The sequence below is a fragment of the Colletotrichum paranaense genome, assembly GCF_030867605.1.
Source record: "Colletotrichum paranaense strain IMI 384185 chromosome Unknown Scaffold_26.1, whole genome shotgun sequence".
NCBI lineage: Eukaryota > Fungi > Ascomycota > Sordariomycetes > Glomerellales > Glomerellaceae > Colletotrichum > Colletotrichum paranaense.
Window position 1 is genome coordinate 238,304 of NW_026848984.1, and position 17,211 is coordinate 255,514.

At 52.9% G+C, this 17,211-nt stretch overlaps 4 protein-coding genes across 4 annotated transcripts; 3 read left to right on the top strand and 1 right to left on the bottom strand.

Annotated features, from left to right (window-relative positions):
* Nucleotides 1-2,220: 2,220 nt before the first annotated feature.
* On the top strand, nucleotides 2,221-3,142 carry CPAR01_16578 (uncharacterized protein; the record flags this gene model as incomplete). Its single annotated transcript, XM_060500823.1, has 2 exons — nucleotides 2,221-2,349; nucleotides 2,408-3,142. 2 exons carry the CDS (start codon nucleotides 2,221-2,223, stop codon nucleotides 3,140-3,142), a joined length of 864 nt encoding a protein of 287 aa, XP_060340532.1.
* A 7,968-nt stretch (nucleotides 3,143-11,110) lies between these two features.
* Nucleotides 11,111-12,001, top strand: CPAR01_16579 (uncharacterized protein; the record flags this gene model as incomplete). Its single annotated transcript, XM_060500824.1, has 2 exons — nucleotides 11,111-11,249; nucleotides 11,505-12,001. 2 exons carry the CDS (start codon nucleotides 11,111-11,113, stop codon nucleotides 11,999-12,001), a joined length of 636 nt encoding a protein of 211 aa, XP_060340533.1.
* Nucleotides 12,002-13,031: 1,030 nt separating this feature from the next.
* CPAR01_16580 (uncharacterized protein) lies at nucleotides 13,032-13,340 on the bottom strand (the record flags this gene model as incomplete). The annotated part of the gene is made up of 1 exon (XM_060500825.1): nucleotides 13,032-13,340. The coding sequence occupies one exon, from the start codon at nucleotides 13,338-13,340 to the stop codon at nucleotides 13,032-13,034; it is 309 nt and encodes a 102-aa protein (XP_060340534.1).
* Nucleotides 13,341-13,839: 499 nt separating this feature from the next.
* On the top strand, nucleotides 13,840-16,767 carry CPAR01_16581 (uncharacterized protein; the record flags this gene model as incomplete). The annotated part of the gene is made up of 6 exons (XM_060500826.1): nucleotides 13,840-14,175; nucleotides 14,389-14,397; nucleotides 14,458-14,558; nucleotides 14,814-14,882; nucleotides 14,951-15,195; nucleotides 15,260-16,767. 6 exons carry the CDS (start codon nucleotides 13,840-13,842, stop codon nucleotides 16,765-16,767), a joined length of 2,268 nt encoding a protein of 755 aa, XP_060340535.1.
* Between the last annotated feature and the right edge of the window lie 444 nt (nucleotides 16,768-17,211).

The following is a 17,211-nucleotide window of genomic DNA, read 5'->3' on the forward strand; positions in this document are numbered from 1 at the left end:
GATGGGGAAGGTTCGTCTCTCATGTGGTCTGATCACGTACTCTCTGATCATGAGGTCGAGAAGGATCTGGAATTTAGAGAGAGAAAACAGAGTTGGGGCCGCGGGAAGGATCCACCATTGTGCAGGGAAGACACAGATGGGCCACGATCGACGGCAGGGTCGTTAAGTGCGGGACAGGGGAAAATAAGTGGTGGAAGAGAAAGAGAGAGAGGGTGAGTGTGTAAGTGATATGACACAGTCATGTTGCGTCAGGGAGAAAAAGTTCTTTCTCGCAGCCCGCGCATCGAGCAACAGCTAAGTAGGTCTGGTATGGCATTACTGGCCGGTACGCTGTAACGAATGTAGTAGGCCTGAATGGAGCCGAATGAGCGGGCGAGTCGTTTGGTTCACGGAGTCAGGATCGCGATGTGATACTTTGCGCCGAGACCGCGACAGCGTGGGATAGCTTCATGTTTTAGAATGATCAATCGAGACTGTACATCTCCACAGGAACTCTAGGCTCTACATCACGACCTCTCACATGGTTGAGGTCTAATGGTGCAACCACGCGAGGCAATGGTTGGTTAGACGGTCAATGTAACCGCGTAGAGTTTATTCCTTCAAAGGGAACACCAGCCCTCCATCTGCAAATAAGTTCAAGGAGGGGGGGCGCTTATCCTGGGCTGATGTAGGTAGGCAGGCAGGTAGATCTGAAACCTCAGGCCAATTGACAGGCTCGCCGGTGTGATGTGATGCAGCTCGTCCTACCTATGATGGGGTTCCTCCGTTTAGTCATCGGTACGGGTGCAGTCGTGGGATTTTCCCGATGGTTCCGAGCGTCTGCCGGTTGGGCTCCGGCCGGGGCCCCCGGAGCGCGAGGTCCTTTAGCTCCCACATCAGGTGAGTTGATATTCCAGGGATTCAAAATCAAGTATCAGCGGCCATTACGTCAATACACTCGTCTCTTGTTCTTCAAATTTCTCATGTCTCCATCCGATGCCGGAACCATGTATGTGGGAGGTGAGCGTTTGCAAGGATTTGGCTGTTGTTGGTTCCAGGTGGGGAACGGCGAAAGACGAACGGGGTGTCTGTGCATGCCGGCATTTGCTTCTTTGCCAGTCTCTAGATCCCAGGAATGCTCTGGTCCATAGAACTTCATTCCATCGTCCTGGAGCACGGCTTCCGCAGAACGATACACGTCAGCTAAGTTGATAACGAATCAACAGTGCATTCGCAGCTCAGAAATTTTGACGTTGTGATGTCGTATGTGGCTCATGTTCAACGAAAGCTGACACTTTTTCTATGTGTTGGCCCATTTGATGGGTGACGGATGGCCATCAACGGAGTGTACGGTATACTTGCTTGGTCTAGAACCCCAAAAGCCTTTGACTCCGTGATACTTCTCCTCAGGTACACCTCTGAGTACGGACATATGCTGTGACACCTTTGGGTGTAAGCGGCTCTGGCGCTCACATAACCTCAACGTATTCTGACTCCACACTCGGCCCATCCTTCCCCACAGCATACCATGTCATTGCATATCCTCCTCGGTCAAGGAGACAAGCTAGAAAGGAAAACAAATAGACTACCCACTAGTCTCATCAAGTACCGGGGTGCTTCCCGGCAGCCCTGGGAGCGGACCTCTCGACTGCCACTTCCTTGGCGCATGCGGGTTACATCCTGACTAAACCTTGCTTCGACTTGGCTGACTTCAAGACAAGGTCTCCTGACCGGAGGATTTTGTTGTTTCGAAGATGTTTCCTGCGATTCCCGACATCGACGGAACCTTCCATGGTTCAGTCACTGTGACTGTCCCGCCCGTCCCATCCGGCCGTGTCCATCACTGTTCGTTGGCCGGGAGGGAAGTACGGGTCACTCAGGCATCTGCGCTGCAAGTCTTTCACATCGCCAAGTTCCACTTGTCGGCGGGCTCGGACTTGGAGGTAGCATCAGTCACACAACGTTGAAGCCGTGATTGCACATTATGGAACCGTCGAGTGGCATCTTACCGTCAATTTTTCGGGGAGTGGGCAGTTGGAAACAGAGATATAAGACTCCCCTTCCATCCCTCTTTAGCAACTTCATCTCCCTCACACCATCACAGGCATTAAGCTTACAATATCTATCAACAGGCTTCCGCGGCTTGTGTAACATCAAACTGATTACAGTATTTTACTCTACTGACGCATTCTTTGCGAAACACTTATCACTACCAACTCTCGATCACAGCAAAACGACACTATGGGCTTGATCCTGCAGCGAGCCAACGAGGCACTCGACATCAATCCCATCCCGGGAATTGAGGAGCAACTAAGTGTCAACGGCTCCAACTGGCTATGGACTTGTGTAGCCATCTATTCTTTCTTCTTCGTACGTATGCCTTACTAAACTTCTCCTTTATCATCTTCCTTCTGACCTCCATCATCAGCTTGGCGTCTTCGCCCTCTCATGGAAACCTAGAAGCAACGAAAAGGTCTTCCACTACCTCCTCAGCATCGCCCTCCTAGTCGGTGCCATCACATACTTCTCCAACGCCTCCAACCTCGGCTGGTCCATCGTGACCCAGGGCACGACCTCCCGCTCGGGTTCTCCGCGACAAATCTTCTTCAACAAGTACATCAACTGGGTCGTCGCCTTCCCCATAGTCAACATCCTCCTGGGCCTCGTCGCCAACTCGTCCTGGGCCACCATCGTCTGGCACGTCTTCCTCTCCTGGGTCTGGGTCATCAGCTACCTCGTCTCGGCCTACACCCCGTCCGTCTACAAGTGGGGCTTCTTCGTCTTCGGCACCGTCGCCTACCTCGTCATGGCGGCGTCGACGTTCGCCGAGGGTAGCGTGGGCGCAAAGCGCGTGGGCACCCAGGGAGACTACTGGATCCTCGCCGGGTATTTCAACCTCCTCTGGCTTCTGTACCCGATTGCGTTTGGTGTCTCTGAGGGCGGCAACACCATTGGCGTCACGCCTCACTTCATCTTCTTTGGTGTTCTGGACGTTCTCATGATTCCCTGCGGCGCTGTCGTCCTCCTGTTGCTGTCCAGGAAGTGGGACTACAACGCCTTGAACCTCTACTTCACGCAATACGGCCGCGTTCCCCAGGGTGGACACTTCCCTGAGAAGTCGGCGGCTCCTGCCCCTGCCCCAGCTGCGACCCCCGCTGTCTAAAATGTCCTTGAGCCTTAGAAACATTGTGTATGGTGTCGGATAACTGAAGCCCTCATCTCGGGATACAGTTTATCGACGATCTGAACATGACAGGCAATTTCCGCTTGAAGTCATGCCATTATCGGCCTTGAGTAGGCAGTCAACGAGGAAATCAGAAAGAGAACACGGAATACAATCGTTTACGCAGGAGCGCCAAAGGGGTAATCCCTCATACGAGAAACACATATAATCCAGATGGCGTACGGATAGGAAATACCCTCACTCGTTTGCTTCTTTTCGCGGAGTTGGAGTACGCTGACAGAGTTTATAATGTATAATGCGGTAATCAGTTTGAGCAAAATTTATCAGCTGCTACTTCTAGATGATTGGCCTGAATAATAGCGCGGTCTTGAGTGAATCCTTGCTACTCTTCTCTTGATAGGTCACAGTAAAGCCAACACTTCCAGGTAGAGTCTTTTTCTAATCATTGCTAAGATGTGATTCTTCGCCTTTGAATTGCGTTTTCCGGGTCTCGCCTGTGGAACAAATTCCCTAGTAGACATTGTCTCGACCACAGCAAGGCAAGGAGCATTTGACGTGTTTCCAAAACTTAAGAGCTTGGAAGGTCCCCCTTCACTCCCATATGCGAAGCTTTCGTGCAAGAGAATGGAAATTGGCCTGAATAGACGTACAACGAAGAAGGGATGTGGACGGTAATCTAGTCAGATTCCACGAGCAGTAACCTAGGACCTTTGCACTTTGTTTGTTGCAGTCTTGAAAGATTCATGTTCCCACATCGAGCAAGTCCTCAGCTTCCGGCCTTGGACTTACACAGTCTATGTAATAGCGAACCCCCCCCACTACGGATAACTTCCGGGCTGCGTGGGCGAGAGTGCCTCTTCGGTCCAAGACTCTCTCCTGGGAAATCTGCGGGTTTCACTGTGTGGTGGCTCTAGAATACCGATGCCACATTGGTGAGGAGGCCTGGAAAGATAGGAATCGGTCTAGTCGGGAGTTTGAGGTATACAATCACCTCAACCTCGTCGTCCGTAACTTCGTAATCGTAGGCCCTTATAATAAATAGGCTCAGCGTTGCGCGAAAGGCGTTATATATGGCTTGGCTTCTTCTAGAAGCTTTTCGTTAAGCCTCTATCGACGGCGTCACTATTCGTCTCCCTTTTATCCCCGTCGTCTTGCCGTTGACGCTTCTCTCACATACTATAAAGACTAAGACTGAATTCTAGGTCGTTCTTTCAGTCAAACCATCTTCAGTTTATCTAGAACAATCTCGATTATATCACCGGTGCCGATCGTACGTCCTGTACAGAGAAGGGGCGTTTCAAATCAACCTTCGTTAATCCCCATCTCAAGCAGATCTTGAACTAAAGCTTATCGCACGAAATAGGCAGCCGTCACCCCCGTCCACTAGAGCCATGATATTACGGTAGGAATAAGATATCTAGAAGAAGGGGGCGAGACTAGATACTCGCTCGAAGCAAGGTTGAAGCACCCTTCCCCTCCACCTCGGGTAAGGCTCGTTTCTAGATGCTCAACTACTCGATGCCGAAAAGGATCTGAAATCGTTGTGGACAGAAAGGCGAAATGCGACTCGTTACATGCTTCATTTGATTCACCGTTGTCTCTTCCAAACACCCATGCGGTCAATCTGTTTGAAGAGATGAGCTGAAGATATGTTACGCCATATGATAGTTGTCTAGAGTTCTTGACTACGAGATTGCGATTGGCCTGACGCCAAGATCGCAGAGCCGCATTGTGAACTACGTAGCGCATCATAGAGGCTAGATGTTATGGGAGTTAATGGATATAGTAACCTCCCTTACAGCAAATCTATGAAAACCGAAGATACAATCTGTGTATGAGCAGCACATTTACTCGGCCCTCGATCGTGGTACTTTTGCGACAGGTCTCTTGGTTATCTCATGTCGTTGGAGGCTAAGCTTCAAGCCAAATGCTTCGAATCGTTTGGACTCAACCTTGGGTATCTCACCTTTTGAACACTATCGCTCTCGTCAATGAAGTAACTTCTCCCTGATGAAACCTCGTTGAGTACTGGCTGACTAAGAAGCGGATGAATCCTTCCGGTCAGGCCAACGATAGAAGCTGACTGGTCGCCATGATCGAGAATATGTATGAACCGTGTATCGGGATGAAGAAGAGACGCCAAATCGCCATATAGTCTCATGTGCCAGGACTACATCAGAATGGATACGATGACGTCCAAAGCTCCCTCCATGTTCGCTCATTCTCTCCATCCTAGGACGTCGCAGTCCATCATCGTCATCAGACAAATTCCCTCTCTACTAGCCGTCACATCAAATCGCTTCACCTGGAACCCAGCTTTCACGATAAGAAAGCAACTATCCGTTCGGCGTCCTCGGACGCCAGGTCTCGTCCGGCCAACCGTATCCGCATCCAAGACATACATGAACTCATGCCCCTCCAAGACTATTCGCCCCCCCAAAAAGCAACCATCACGAACCGCACCTCGCAAAAGGCGGGACTGCCCGCCGCCTGGGCCCGCGCCCGCTAACACACATAAAAAGACGAACTTCTTCCATCATCGCGTCAGGAATGTAAAAAGCAAACACCCCAATACCCCTTCCCCAGTCGCCGAGTCCAATCCAGACCCCCCTCGGACTTTTCAAAATGCCCCACGTGGCAAAACCATCGTCCTCGAAGTGAGGAGAGTTCGTGGCATTTTTTCGCATCGTGCCATCTCACCGGTGCCCGCTGCAGGGAGGGGAATCGACCAGATAGACATTCCAATCAATCTCCGACATTGTTTTACTTCCGATCCTATCCCGCCATAGGTAAGCTTCAAGGCGGATCTCACAGCTATGTCGGGCACACTTCATTACAACCTTTCTTTCCCAATCCTTACGGTCTCCGGGTACACCATCTCTCTCTCGGTTACGTCTCGTTATCGTATGGCTAAAAGGTTACTTCAACCTCCTTACTCGGACCCCATGTCAAAGCGTCACGTCACCAGTAACCACCGACCAGAAGACATTTTGAAGGGGGTCAAAGGGTCTCATGCGCTGGCGTCGTACGGCAAGCACGGTAAAGTCCATGAGATATGTAGTGTGCCTCTCTTCACCCCAATTTAACCCTGTACGTCACTACATTTTCTCCAGCAAGAATTTGACGGCGAGTAAGTCTTCTTCAACGCAAGTGAAAAGAGAGTTGGTGACAACCATGGCAGAACAAGATCGAGCTGAGGCCATTTCCCGAGCCCCGTTCATAAACTCCATCATTGGTCATCTCTTAGTCGGAAAGGTTTACCAAGGTTTTGGAAAAACTCTTTCCCCCTTTCCCTTTCCCTTTCCCATCCCCCCCTCGTCTGTATCAATAAACTACAAAGAAGGTTTCTTCAAAGAATAAGCCTTGAGACGATTCCCGACGGGTGAGAAAAGAAAGACGTAGTTAAAACCACCCGAATCGGGGGAACAAAAGTGAGTGCTGGTTAGCAAGGTTAACCTTCCCTCGCCTCTTCGCGCCCAAGAGGTTCGACCGACGTTTTGGGCTTCTTCCCGGCAAGAACCTAGTTGCAATTATTCCAAACAACCAACAACCTTCGCAGAGCCGCTGATGGGCCCTACCTTTCTTACCAATCAAGTGGGATACCGTGTACAAGGCAAAACTCACAATGCGCCGAATTCGCTGAGCAGCACGCGAGAACGAACCGAACGTTGGGGATGGATGGATGGATGGATGATGATGACGCTGCCTCGACCGCGCCTCGGTACATAGCATCTAGTATCACACCCAAAAGCGATCTCGGACGGCCAAGAGCGCGGATGCTCTAGGCAGTCACTACTTTCCCCCACCTTCTCATCGATTGCTAGGCTCTCTCCTTGCTGTGAAGCTGGTGCTACACGATGCCGCCTCTTCTTGTATGCCATGACCCGCAGAGGAGGGCAAGAAAACCGACCGATTCCAAGACGTGAACGGATCACAACGAGCTTTGAGAACAAGCTTAGGTCACCTGGAGAGATGGTTCAGGCAAGTAAACTAGGCTGAAGCATATGTAAGCTAAGGGGTCTTTTGAGGCGGCGGCGGCTTTCTCGCTCTTTTCAGTATCATGGTTCGCGATTCCTTGGGTCCTGGGTTCTTGAGGTTCCCAGCGCCGAGTTAGCGCCGGTGTCAAGTTCAAGTAAGGCGTCGCGCGAGAGACAGAGAGACAGATAAAGGTTTCTGGTTCTTCTGCGGCTCTCTGGGGCTTCCCTTGTATTGCATGAGGTAGGTGCGTTGTGCTTGTGTGCGTTTCTGGACGCGGGAACAGGGCAGTACATTCAAAAGAAGCGGAAAGTCAATCCTTGATCGAGAAAAGAAGAGACAACCTTGAACCTGTGGCCCTTTTTCGGGGGGGAGTTTCAAGAAAAAAAAAGTTGGTCCAAAGAGAAACGGACGGTGCTCGGGGACGAGTCTCGGGGAACCCTTGCTTGAAGAGGCAAACGGGTTCGTGCAGCCAGCCTTCATCGACATGGCATGATGTAGTCTCTCCCACATCCACTGATTTATTTACGTCTACTTGGGTGCATTCAGCCTCGACTATGATATAGAGGAGGAGGGGGAGAGAAGGATTCAAGAAGAAATGGTGAAGACCTGCAACTACAAGCGCCGAATCTGCGAGGACATATGTATACCATTCTACGCATCCATGATGGGAAAAAAAGACAGGTCTCGTCAGCAGCGGTGGGGGCACGTGCATCATGCAATGGAGATTCGGCGAAGTATTGACCTCAAAAGCTGGGACATTGTTTGCTTGCCCTCGCGTATGGTTTCTCAACCAGGGTGTGGGTGATTTCGCACCATGCTGTGCCACCGTGACGAGACAATCTGAGGCTTCGATGAGGCAGGACAGCCAACTCTACCCACTCTCTTTCGCTCATCATGCTGGCAAGGAAGACGAAGCTGCAAGATAGTTGGAGCTGGATAGACTGGCAGCGAGAAAGCGTTGACCTGGCCTCTAGGGCAAGGTCGTCCGATGCAGACGGGGGAAGGGCAGCAGGCATCAAATATGGGAGACAACCCGACAGCTTTTTTCAGCCCATGGACTTTGGCAGTGACCCCCTCCCATCCTTGGACTTATTTGTATCGTGTTACACGACATTGACCATCTATCTCACTGGCATCTATCTCACTGGCATCTATCTCACTGGCATCTATCTCACTGGTAAATGTTGAAGCCGAGCGAGCGGCTAGAGAGGATGGGCAATCGAGATGGCGTTGCCAGGCGATGCGGCGAGGTCAGATTTGGTATGGCCCTTGATGTGTAGTGTGCCGTTGCGTTTCTTTGGTGGGTGTCAAGTGCTCAGTCACCACCGGCATAGAAAGAGTTATCGGTTTGCGCCCGTGGTTTCGTGACTGGCCGATTCTCGGTCACACTGGAGAGGAGAGGAGCCTAGGAAGAGCCTTGACTTCCATGTGCCTGTTGACCACACGTAGAAGAGTGCCTTACGTTGCAACGTCGTTGGTACTAACCCCGCCCAGCACAGTATGACAGGCTGACAAGCGTGCCTCGCAGCTCGAACGGGAGAAGCCAGCCTTGCGTTGTCGCCTGAGAGAGAAAATGGGGACCATCTTCATGGAGGAAGGCGTTGTCGGCTGTGCCGCTGGCTGCCTGTCCTTGACTCGCGGTTCGCAAATTGCCGCGCAATCATTCTAGTGTTTGCTGCCCTCAGCCTGCCAGGATGGCGAGTGAAATCGAGGGAAGACTTGCTGATGTTTGCCACGTAGGGAATCGTTGTCGAAATTCCCAAGGCCGTTGGTTTGGCTCCTCCTTCCCGTGGGCGGCGAGATCCCTTTCCACGGGAGCGTATCCAGTCATGGCAGTGAAAAGGGTCGCGTGGCGTCCCTGTTGGTTACTTTGATGACAGGTATGCTTGATTGACGTCTGAGCGGACCGCAGATGTATGGACGTGACCAGAACGGCATATTGGGCCCGGCCAGGTAGGTAGGTAGGTAAGGTAGGTTAGTCAATATCCGAGGGTTAATGTGAGAACGAACGGGTTTCTGGGGAGTTTGAGTTCAGATGCCACCTGGGCGATGCCGAAGCTAGTATGACCGTTGTGACATGATGCAGTAGTCGGCTGCGAGCTACTTTAGATGGTTCTTTTCTAACAAAAGATATCGCGAGAATTTGGAGTTGATGGCTGTCAAATGATCAATGGAAACACCCCTGTGATAGTCGACGATACAACGTCGAATCACGTTTAACGATTTAGGGTCGGCCGCCGGAAGCGGGCCGGAAAGACTTTGTACTGTACATACAGGTTCCACGGGAGAATTGTGAATCGGACCATGGAGTGGGTCTAGATTGGCCCTCGCTTAAGTGGGGTGGGAATGAAGGAGGGTTGCAAGGGAAGGGACGCAGGTACAGTGTCGGCACTGTCCTCCCGACTGGACAGTGGGCGGTCACTCACGTCGCAGTGTATCACTTCCATCTGTGAGGTGAGGGCAGAGGAATCTCAGACTGAACCGGGCACAAGGCAGGAAACAGCATTGGGAGAGGGAAAGTGGGACCTTAAGAGGGGTCATAATTGGCCATGAGATGAGAATGACGAGGACTGGGGGCAGGCATTGACAGGTGGGGCCAGGTGGACAGGGAGACATCAGACACTGAGCCAAGGGTCGAGGACACAGAAGGCATGCACACGGAGGTCAAGGACAAGGGCAGGAGGGAATGAGATGAGTGAGACTGCGTGCTCCGTCAGAGGTTACTTCCAGTCTGCCACTGGTGCTTTGTCAAGTTAGTCTGGCGCGGTCCCGCGGGCGGAATCATTGCCCGCTGTTGCAGTGACAGAGTGGCTCAGTGGGCTCTCCAGGTTCTCCCAGACGGAAGGTCGTGCTCGCAGTGGGCTCAGGAAACCCATCGCCCGCAACCCGCGGTCGGCTATACTCAATACTGTGTATCCGTAGGGAAGAGAGACGCTCAGGCCGCCGGGTGAGCGACGATTCCCATAAAGGCGACTCCATTGTGCCAGTCTCGATTCTGAAATGGCCCATCGTCGCCATCCTGGACAGATGGGAAAAAACAATGGGGATGGCAACGATATTCCAGGGAGTTTTGCAGGCTCGAGCCAACGCAGCCAACAACGACCAACGCAGGGCTCCCAAGGACATGACCAGCACCCGCACCCACTGGAGTCTCTACCGGGGATCAACGGACCGCTGCTGCCCCGTCTTCCCCTTGAGTTCCTCTCACTCTCGTTCCCAGAACCTCAACCGGGGCTTGAGGCTTCAGCCAGGTCCAGGGCTGCTTGAGCGGCGTTCCTTCCGCACACTCTGATAGGCAGGTCTTCACCCATTCACTCACTCACTCACTCGCTCTCACTCCCCCACTCATCAACCACTCTCATCCCCGAGCTTCACTCACCCACTCATCCACTCAAAACTCTCAGGTCCAGACTCAAGACTCCAGACTCAGACTCAAACTCAGACTCAGACTCTTCGGGCTCTGCTCTGGACTCCAGACGTCGCATATGCGCCTCACCAATAAGCACAAGTTTAACGGATAAAATGTGGATCTGTACTGTTTCTCGTCTCTTTGGGATGGCAGTTACCCGATGCTGTGGATTGCATAACCAACCCAAGACACCTCCTCATTCTCTTTGACCACTCACCTCATCTCACTTAGCTCCCGAAGCTATGGTCCTGGACACGATGGACAAAGCGTAACCCCCCCCCCCCCCCGAGACCCCCTACCTACTGCGTATGCTCCTCTTCCCCCATCCTCCCTCCCTCGCCTAGCTTCCACGTCTATGGCACTGGAAGTGGCAAAGCAATTTAGCCTCTAGGCTTGTTACCTTCACGTTTCTTACCTTACGGTACGTGCCTGCCACCTGCTTACCTACCCTTCGCTACCACCTTTTTTGCACCTCGCGTCTTTGGATGGCACGATGGCTTGGTCTCTGCATTCTCGCCTCCGTTCCGACCAGATTTGCTTCCCGTTTCTGTGCGGCGCGGATGTTCAAAATACATCTTCCCAAAGACAGAAAAAAGTGCTTGCACAAATGGGAACTTTTCCTTCACACCATGCCACGCCAGAGCATAACCTCAACCAACCCCCCGATACCCGGCATCGTGGATATCGGGAACATTAATCGTAGGTTTTTACGGCTGTACCGCAACGCATTTCATTTCAACTTCCTCTTCAAAGCGCCGCCCGGCCAAAGCCCGAGAAAGACGGGATGAATCCGTCATCTCTTGGCAACTTTACCATTCGGTCCCGACGCATCCACTCTATCCCCGCCCAAGGCCAAGGCATTCGTCAACCGTGGGTACCAAACAATGCCAGCCTCAGAATACCTATGCGTCCCTTAACCGTACATCGTTGGCTTTCGTCGCTCATTCGCTTCAGTGCCTAGTTGCCGCTGCCTTTTCCATCGCCAACAGGCTCAAAGACCACGGGTATCTTTTGCCCTCTTTACACAGTATCCTACTTGCGACACGGACAGAAGCGTTTCGCTGTCGGTCGATCGGCTGGCCGGCCTTGGGTCGCAATTGCAGATCTTGGCAGCAATTGTGCAACGCATTATCCACTTTATACTGAATCTGTACAGATACGGGTCCGCATGCTTTACTACCGTCTGCCTTCAGCCCTTCAATTCACCGTCTGGCCCCCATTCAGTGACGCTGCACAAGTTCACGACTGCCAAGCCTTGGGGGCTTTCTGTTCATTCAATGGATGGGAAATGGGAACGACTGACTAGGTACTGCCATTGCTTCGAATTCCATTGTCTATGGGTACGTCGAGGATTCAAGTGCTCGACATGGTCGGAGGCTAGAAGCAATTGCCTGCCGGGCCTGGATATTCATTCCGAATCTTTCGTACGAGCCTGTGAGGGTACGGAGTAATCGACACACAGTGTACAAATTCCCTACAGTCTGAACTTGGAGACTGGGGTTTATCCACCTGCCCATCCTGCCATCCTCCACAGTCCCCCGTCTGCCCTGACCTTGACCACTCTCAATTCGACCTCTCGCCCGCCAATGCCAACAGTATTAAATCTCCCCGGTGGAGCCCATGGGAACTCGGTAGATGCTGATCACTCGGAAAGGTCCTTGGCTAGCGCCTCGACTGATTCAGTCTACCTCGGAAGCCCGATGCTTCCCTTCTATGCTTATTTTTCGTTTTTCACCAAGTTGAGATCCAAGCACCACGCACCAAGTTTCCCCCAAGTATACGTACGGACAGGCGTACAGATACCTACGGCCGGGAGGCCCGTTTTCCAGAGATAAACGCTGTCGCACTCACGACTCAAGACTCAAACTTGCTGTCACGGCCCATGTTCATTTGCTGGCTATGACCCACCATCCGTCAAGAAACTCTATTACTACTCTACATTCGACGGGCAGCCTCGACGATGACGCAAATGCAGTGTCTGCCGCGCTAGGTCGTCAGTCGCGGAAACCCCATTCATCAAGAAGACCGGAAACGGTTGTTCGGGTACTACGGCGTTTCTCTGGGGCCGAAGGAAAAGTTGTTGCTAACCTGAGAACTTTGGCCGATGTAGACTGGAGGCAAGCCCGATCCGAAGCAAAGACTAAGACAGCACTTCCAAAGCTTGCGTTTGGCTTTTTCTAGTCTTTCTCGGACAATACCGATGGGACGGGTGCTGCCACGAGCCATTGACCAAATTGTCCGAGTTCTTTTTGGCGGTCAAGGCTGCTCGAGCCTCGAGAAAAGGCAAATACCTGGGCCAAGGTTGTAGGCCATCCGATGTCCACAGACCTCGGGCAGTTGAGAGACAGCACTTTGGGTAACGCCCGCACCCAACGTCATCGTTCGACTTTGCCCACCGTCTCCATCCAGCTCAGTCAGGGCAACGACGCGCCGTACCGGCATATCAGAGACCATTTTTGACTCCCGCTTCGCTTCTGTGGTTCAACATAAGCAAGCCAGCTCTGTCAAATGCACTAGGCATGAACGTGGATAGAAGGGCACTTGGGTATTTTGACGTCGAAAGCCAGAAACAGACGGCTCATGTGCGTTGTACGCATACATGCGGCTAGTATCTGGATCTTGACGGCTACCTGAGCTTCGCGATATGCCGGCTGGGCGTGTCGCACGGCGGCACGACATGCCACCAAGGTGGAAGGTTGAACGCAGAGGGCCGCTGTTGAGGAGGGCGATGACAAGCATAGAGTGTTTGGCAGCTGTGGCCCGCACCAGAATGCGGCAAAAACGTCTCATCTTCTTTTGTCGGCGGCGACAGAAGCACAGGTGGGATATTTCGAAGCGTTCGAAGCATAGCCATCTATCCAGCGAGAGCCGTACCTTGAGGATCGCTATGAGCCAGGTCTCGAAGCGCACACAGAATGTCTCACCATGAAGGGCATCGCTTACAGCAACAGTTGTACACAATCTTTTGGCGTAACCTTGGCGCAACCTTGACGCCTACGGATACTCACAACCAACAAGATGACTGTATTTGTACAGTTAGACTGGTGTGTGCTCTCCTTACGGCACTCTACTGTTATACGAGTGTAGAGCACTGCCTCTATCATATCCGGAGGTGGCCAAGCAAGCACACCTCTTCCCCTGCTCTTGGAAGCGCAGTCACCCTTCTCGCACTGTAGTTGCGACCCAAGTGACAGGCCCCTCTGGCCGAGTGATGAGGTTGATTGGGAGCGTTTCTCAAATCCCGGCAACTCTGGCTTGGTTAGCCTCTTGGCACACATCTGAGCCCGCAATGGTGGCGAGCAGGGATGACGAGAAGGGCTGGGACAACACTCGGACCCGGATTGGCTCAAGCAGTGTCAAGTGGATACAGATGGGGTCGGAAATAACGAATGAAGAGGTCCAGTGTGATGGAATCGAGCCACATTGCGCGAAAGCCGAGAGCGGCACAATGGCCAAGACTCCCAAAGATGCTCTCCTAGGGTTGCAGAGTCTGAGTCTGTCAGAGGAGAAGCCTGGCGGCACACTTACTGCGTACATGCTGCACCACCATTCTCCTGCACCTAACGACTGCAAGCTGCAAACGCAGCAGCAAGACGAACAAGAGATCCCTGAACTGGATGGGCGGGTGAGGGCCGCGCTCGGGTAACTAAGAAGGGCAAGAGGGAGCTCCACGAATTCGCAGTTCACTTTTCAATGATGGTCCATCTGTTTATGCGCCTCTGCCACTTATTCCTGGAAGGGTGGCCTGGCCTTGTCATGCCTGCTCAACAGCCGACCAGTGAGAGATCAAGTCCACAGGAGGAAACAGTGGACAGTGGAAGGCTGACTGTACACACAGAACGAACCAGTATGTGAAGAAGAAGTCCGAAAGAAGTTGTGAGCACGAGAAATTACCACCATGGTGAAGATTCGCATGACCGGACGTACCTCGGACCAGACGCGCCTCAATGCTGCTCACAGACTGCTTACCGTCCTCCAAATGCCACCAGCATCAGCACCAGCAGCATCGTAAGGCAAGGCCACAGACAGATCTGTCCTCGCTCTCGAAGGCAAACCCGAGACTCCGGCTCTTTGTGCGTTTTTGGGTGGGTACAGCACTGACTTTCGGTGGCTGTCCTGAACTTCTGGCACGGCCGAGGCAAAAGCAAAGGTTTTCCTTCTGCCCTGCCACGGGGATGGTCCTAAAACTTTACCAGTCGCCTCTAGTGAGAGACAAGTCCAATAACTGGTACGCACGCACGGCACGCTGCCATGAACCACAAGGCCGGAAGAGATGGGCAGTGACGATCACTCATTCTCGTTGAAGCAACTGGTAATCAGCCAAACCTTGCCGTAAGCTAGGCAAAGTATCCTGCATCAGCCACGTAAAGTGCAATTTGGTCTCCTAACATTTCAACCAGACCTGTGCAAGGCCATCGATCGTTGGGATCGATTGATATTAAGTGTAGTCTCGACAATAATCCCGACAACAATCCCACAACATTCACCATGCCCGTCGATATCAGCCGCCACGTCCAGTTGGACCACATCGGAGAATCCGAGAGTTACGAGGACAGGCCGACGCGGTCTGGCTCGAGGATGTGGTATGAGTTGAAGGTTCTGCAGCAACCTGAGCGTGCGCGTGCATGCGGATCTGGTCAGAAGTGTAAGAGAGCTTCGATGTCCCTCAACTGCTTGTCGTTGAATTGCTTCTGACCTTCATTATTTAGCCGCGGCCGATAGACGCCCCGTCGATCCTCCCCCCGTGGTGCAGTTGCACGTCTACGAGGGACCTACCAGAGCCGAAGCTACCGATATCACTTTCAACTACCGGGCCAACTTCTTCCTCTATGCTGAGCTGACACCCGCGCGCCCCATGGCTCATGGACGCGTTCAAACTCCCGCGGCAACTTCACCTCCCGTCCTGACTGGCATGCCGGTTTCGGGTATGGCATATCTCGACAGGCCTACAGAGGCAGGCTACTTCCTGTTCCCCGACCTTTCCGTCCGTCATGAGGGACGCTACGTCTTGGCCTTCCACCTATACGAAGATGTGAAGAGGGCGGAGGATCGGGAACCGGGCGGCGACGCGGATGATGAGGATGAGAACCCCTGCTTCCAATACAGAATGGCTGTCAAATCGGTGCCATTCAACGTCTTCAGCGCAAAGAAGTTCCCTGGTCTTACCGAGAGCACCAACCTGAGCAAGACCATCTCTGAGCAGGGATGTCGCGTGCGTATTCGCCGTGACGTCCGCATGCGAAGACGCGACGGAAAGCCGACTGGAAACGAGTTCGACACCAACCCCGAAAACGAATTCAGGAGCACGGCCAGGAGAACACAGACGCCAGAGATTCGTAGCAATGCGGAACAGTATCGTGCGAGGTCGACGAGTAACAGCAGCGAGCACCGCGCCGCGTACCCGCCTGCTCCGGAACGCAAACCATCTCTCATTGAGAACTTCAAAGCCGAGACTTTCCAGGCGCCGCCACCGCCGCCGCCGCCCATGTCATACGGCCCGGCCCCCTCCACCAACGTTCACCTGCGATTCGGATCCGATGCCTCAAGTGCACCCTACCCTCCTCACCAATACGCGCAACCTTCGGCGCAGCCGCCGCCCATTTCTCCTACCACGGCCTCGTACCAGTCTCAGCAGCCCTCGCCTTATCAACCCGCAAGCTACGGCTACTCGAGCAGACCCAGCTCCCAGTATGCCTCGAGCAATCCGCCTCCCACGCCCCACGATTCGTACGACAGACGGCCATCTGCCATGATGGTGCCACCTTCTCCTTCTGTGTACGGTCCGGGACCAAGGGACCACGACATGGCCAGGCGCGATTCGGACTACAGGAGAGATTCTCTTCCTCCTCGCCAGCTTGCTCCAGTTTCCGATCTGCCGCACATGGGCACCAAACTCCCGCCTATGCTGCCCTCCATCGAGAAGCTCACTGCTCCTCCCATGACGGGCCGTTCAGAGTTCATCGAGGCTGCTCCTCCTAGCTCTCACAACCCCGTTTACGAGCCAGCACGTGCAGGCACCAAGCGTGGCTACGGAGACACCTTCATCGACAGCCAGCGCCCCTTGTACGACAGGCAACGCCCACAGGATCCTCATCACAACAGCGCTCACTACAACCACCGCTACGTTGTGCAAGATCCTCTCGAGTACAAGCGTGCCGACGGTACATTTGGCGTGAAGCCGGCAAACGATTACTACAAGATTGTCAACCCGCAATGAGGTTCCGGTGCACTTGCTTGACGGCGTTTCGGCGGCTTCGTATTAAGGGCGGTGGTATTTTGCATCCAAGCGTTCTTGGGCAATGGGGCGTTTGAAGGATCGGAGACAACTTTTCGAATTGTATATACCAACCGGGAGTCAGTCATCATTTACGGCACCCCTCGGAAACCAAGTTTCTTTCCCTATGTTCCTCCCAACACTCTCTCTACGATCTTGATGGCCGTTTTACTTGGCCACGAGCGATCATCTTTACTTTCCTACCATGTCTTACTTGATCATGATTCAGACTGGAATTGAAAACGAAACGACTTTTCGATGTTCACGAAGACAGGCACATCTGAGTGAGCTTTAATGTGTCATTGGTCTTGCTTTTATTATTTCCTTGTGTCTAGTTGGGCAGGAGTACTGCATGGATTGATAGTGGGTTGTCCACTGTGCCCCGTG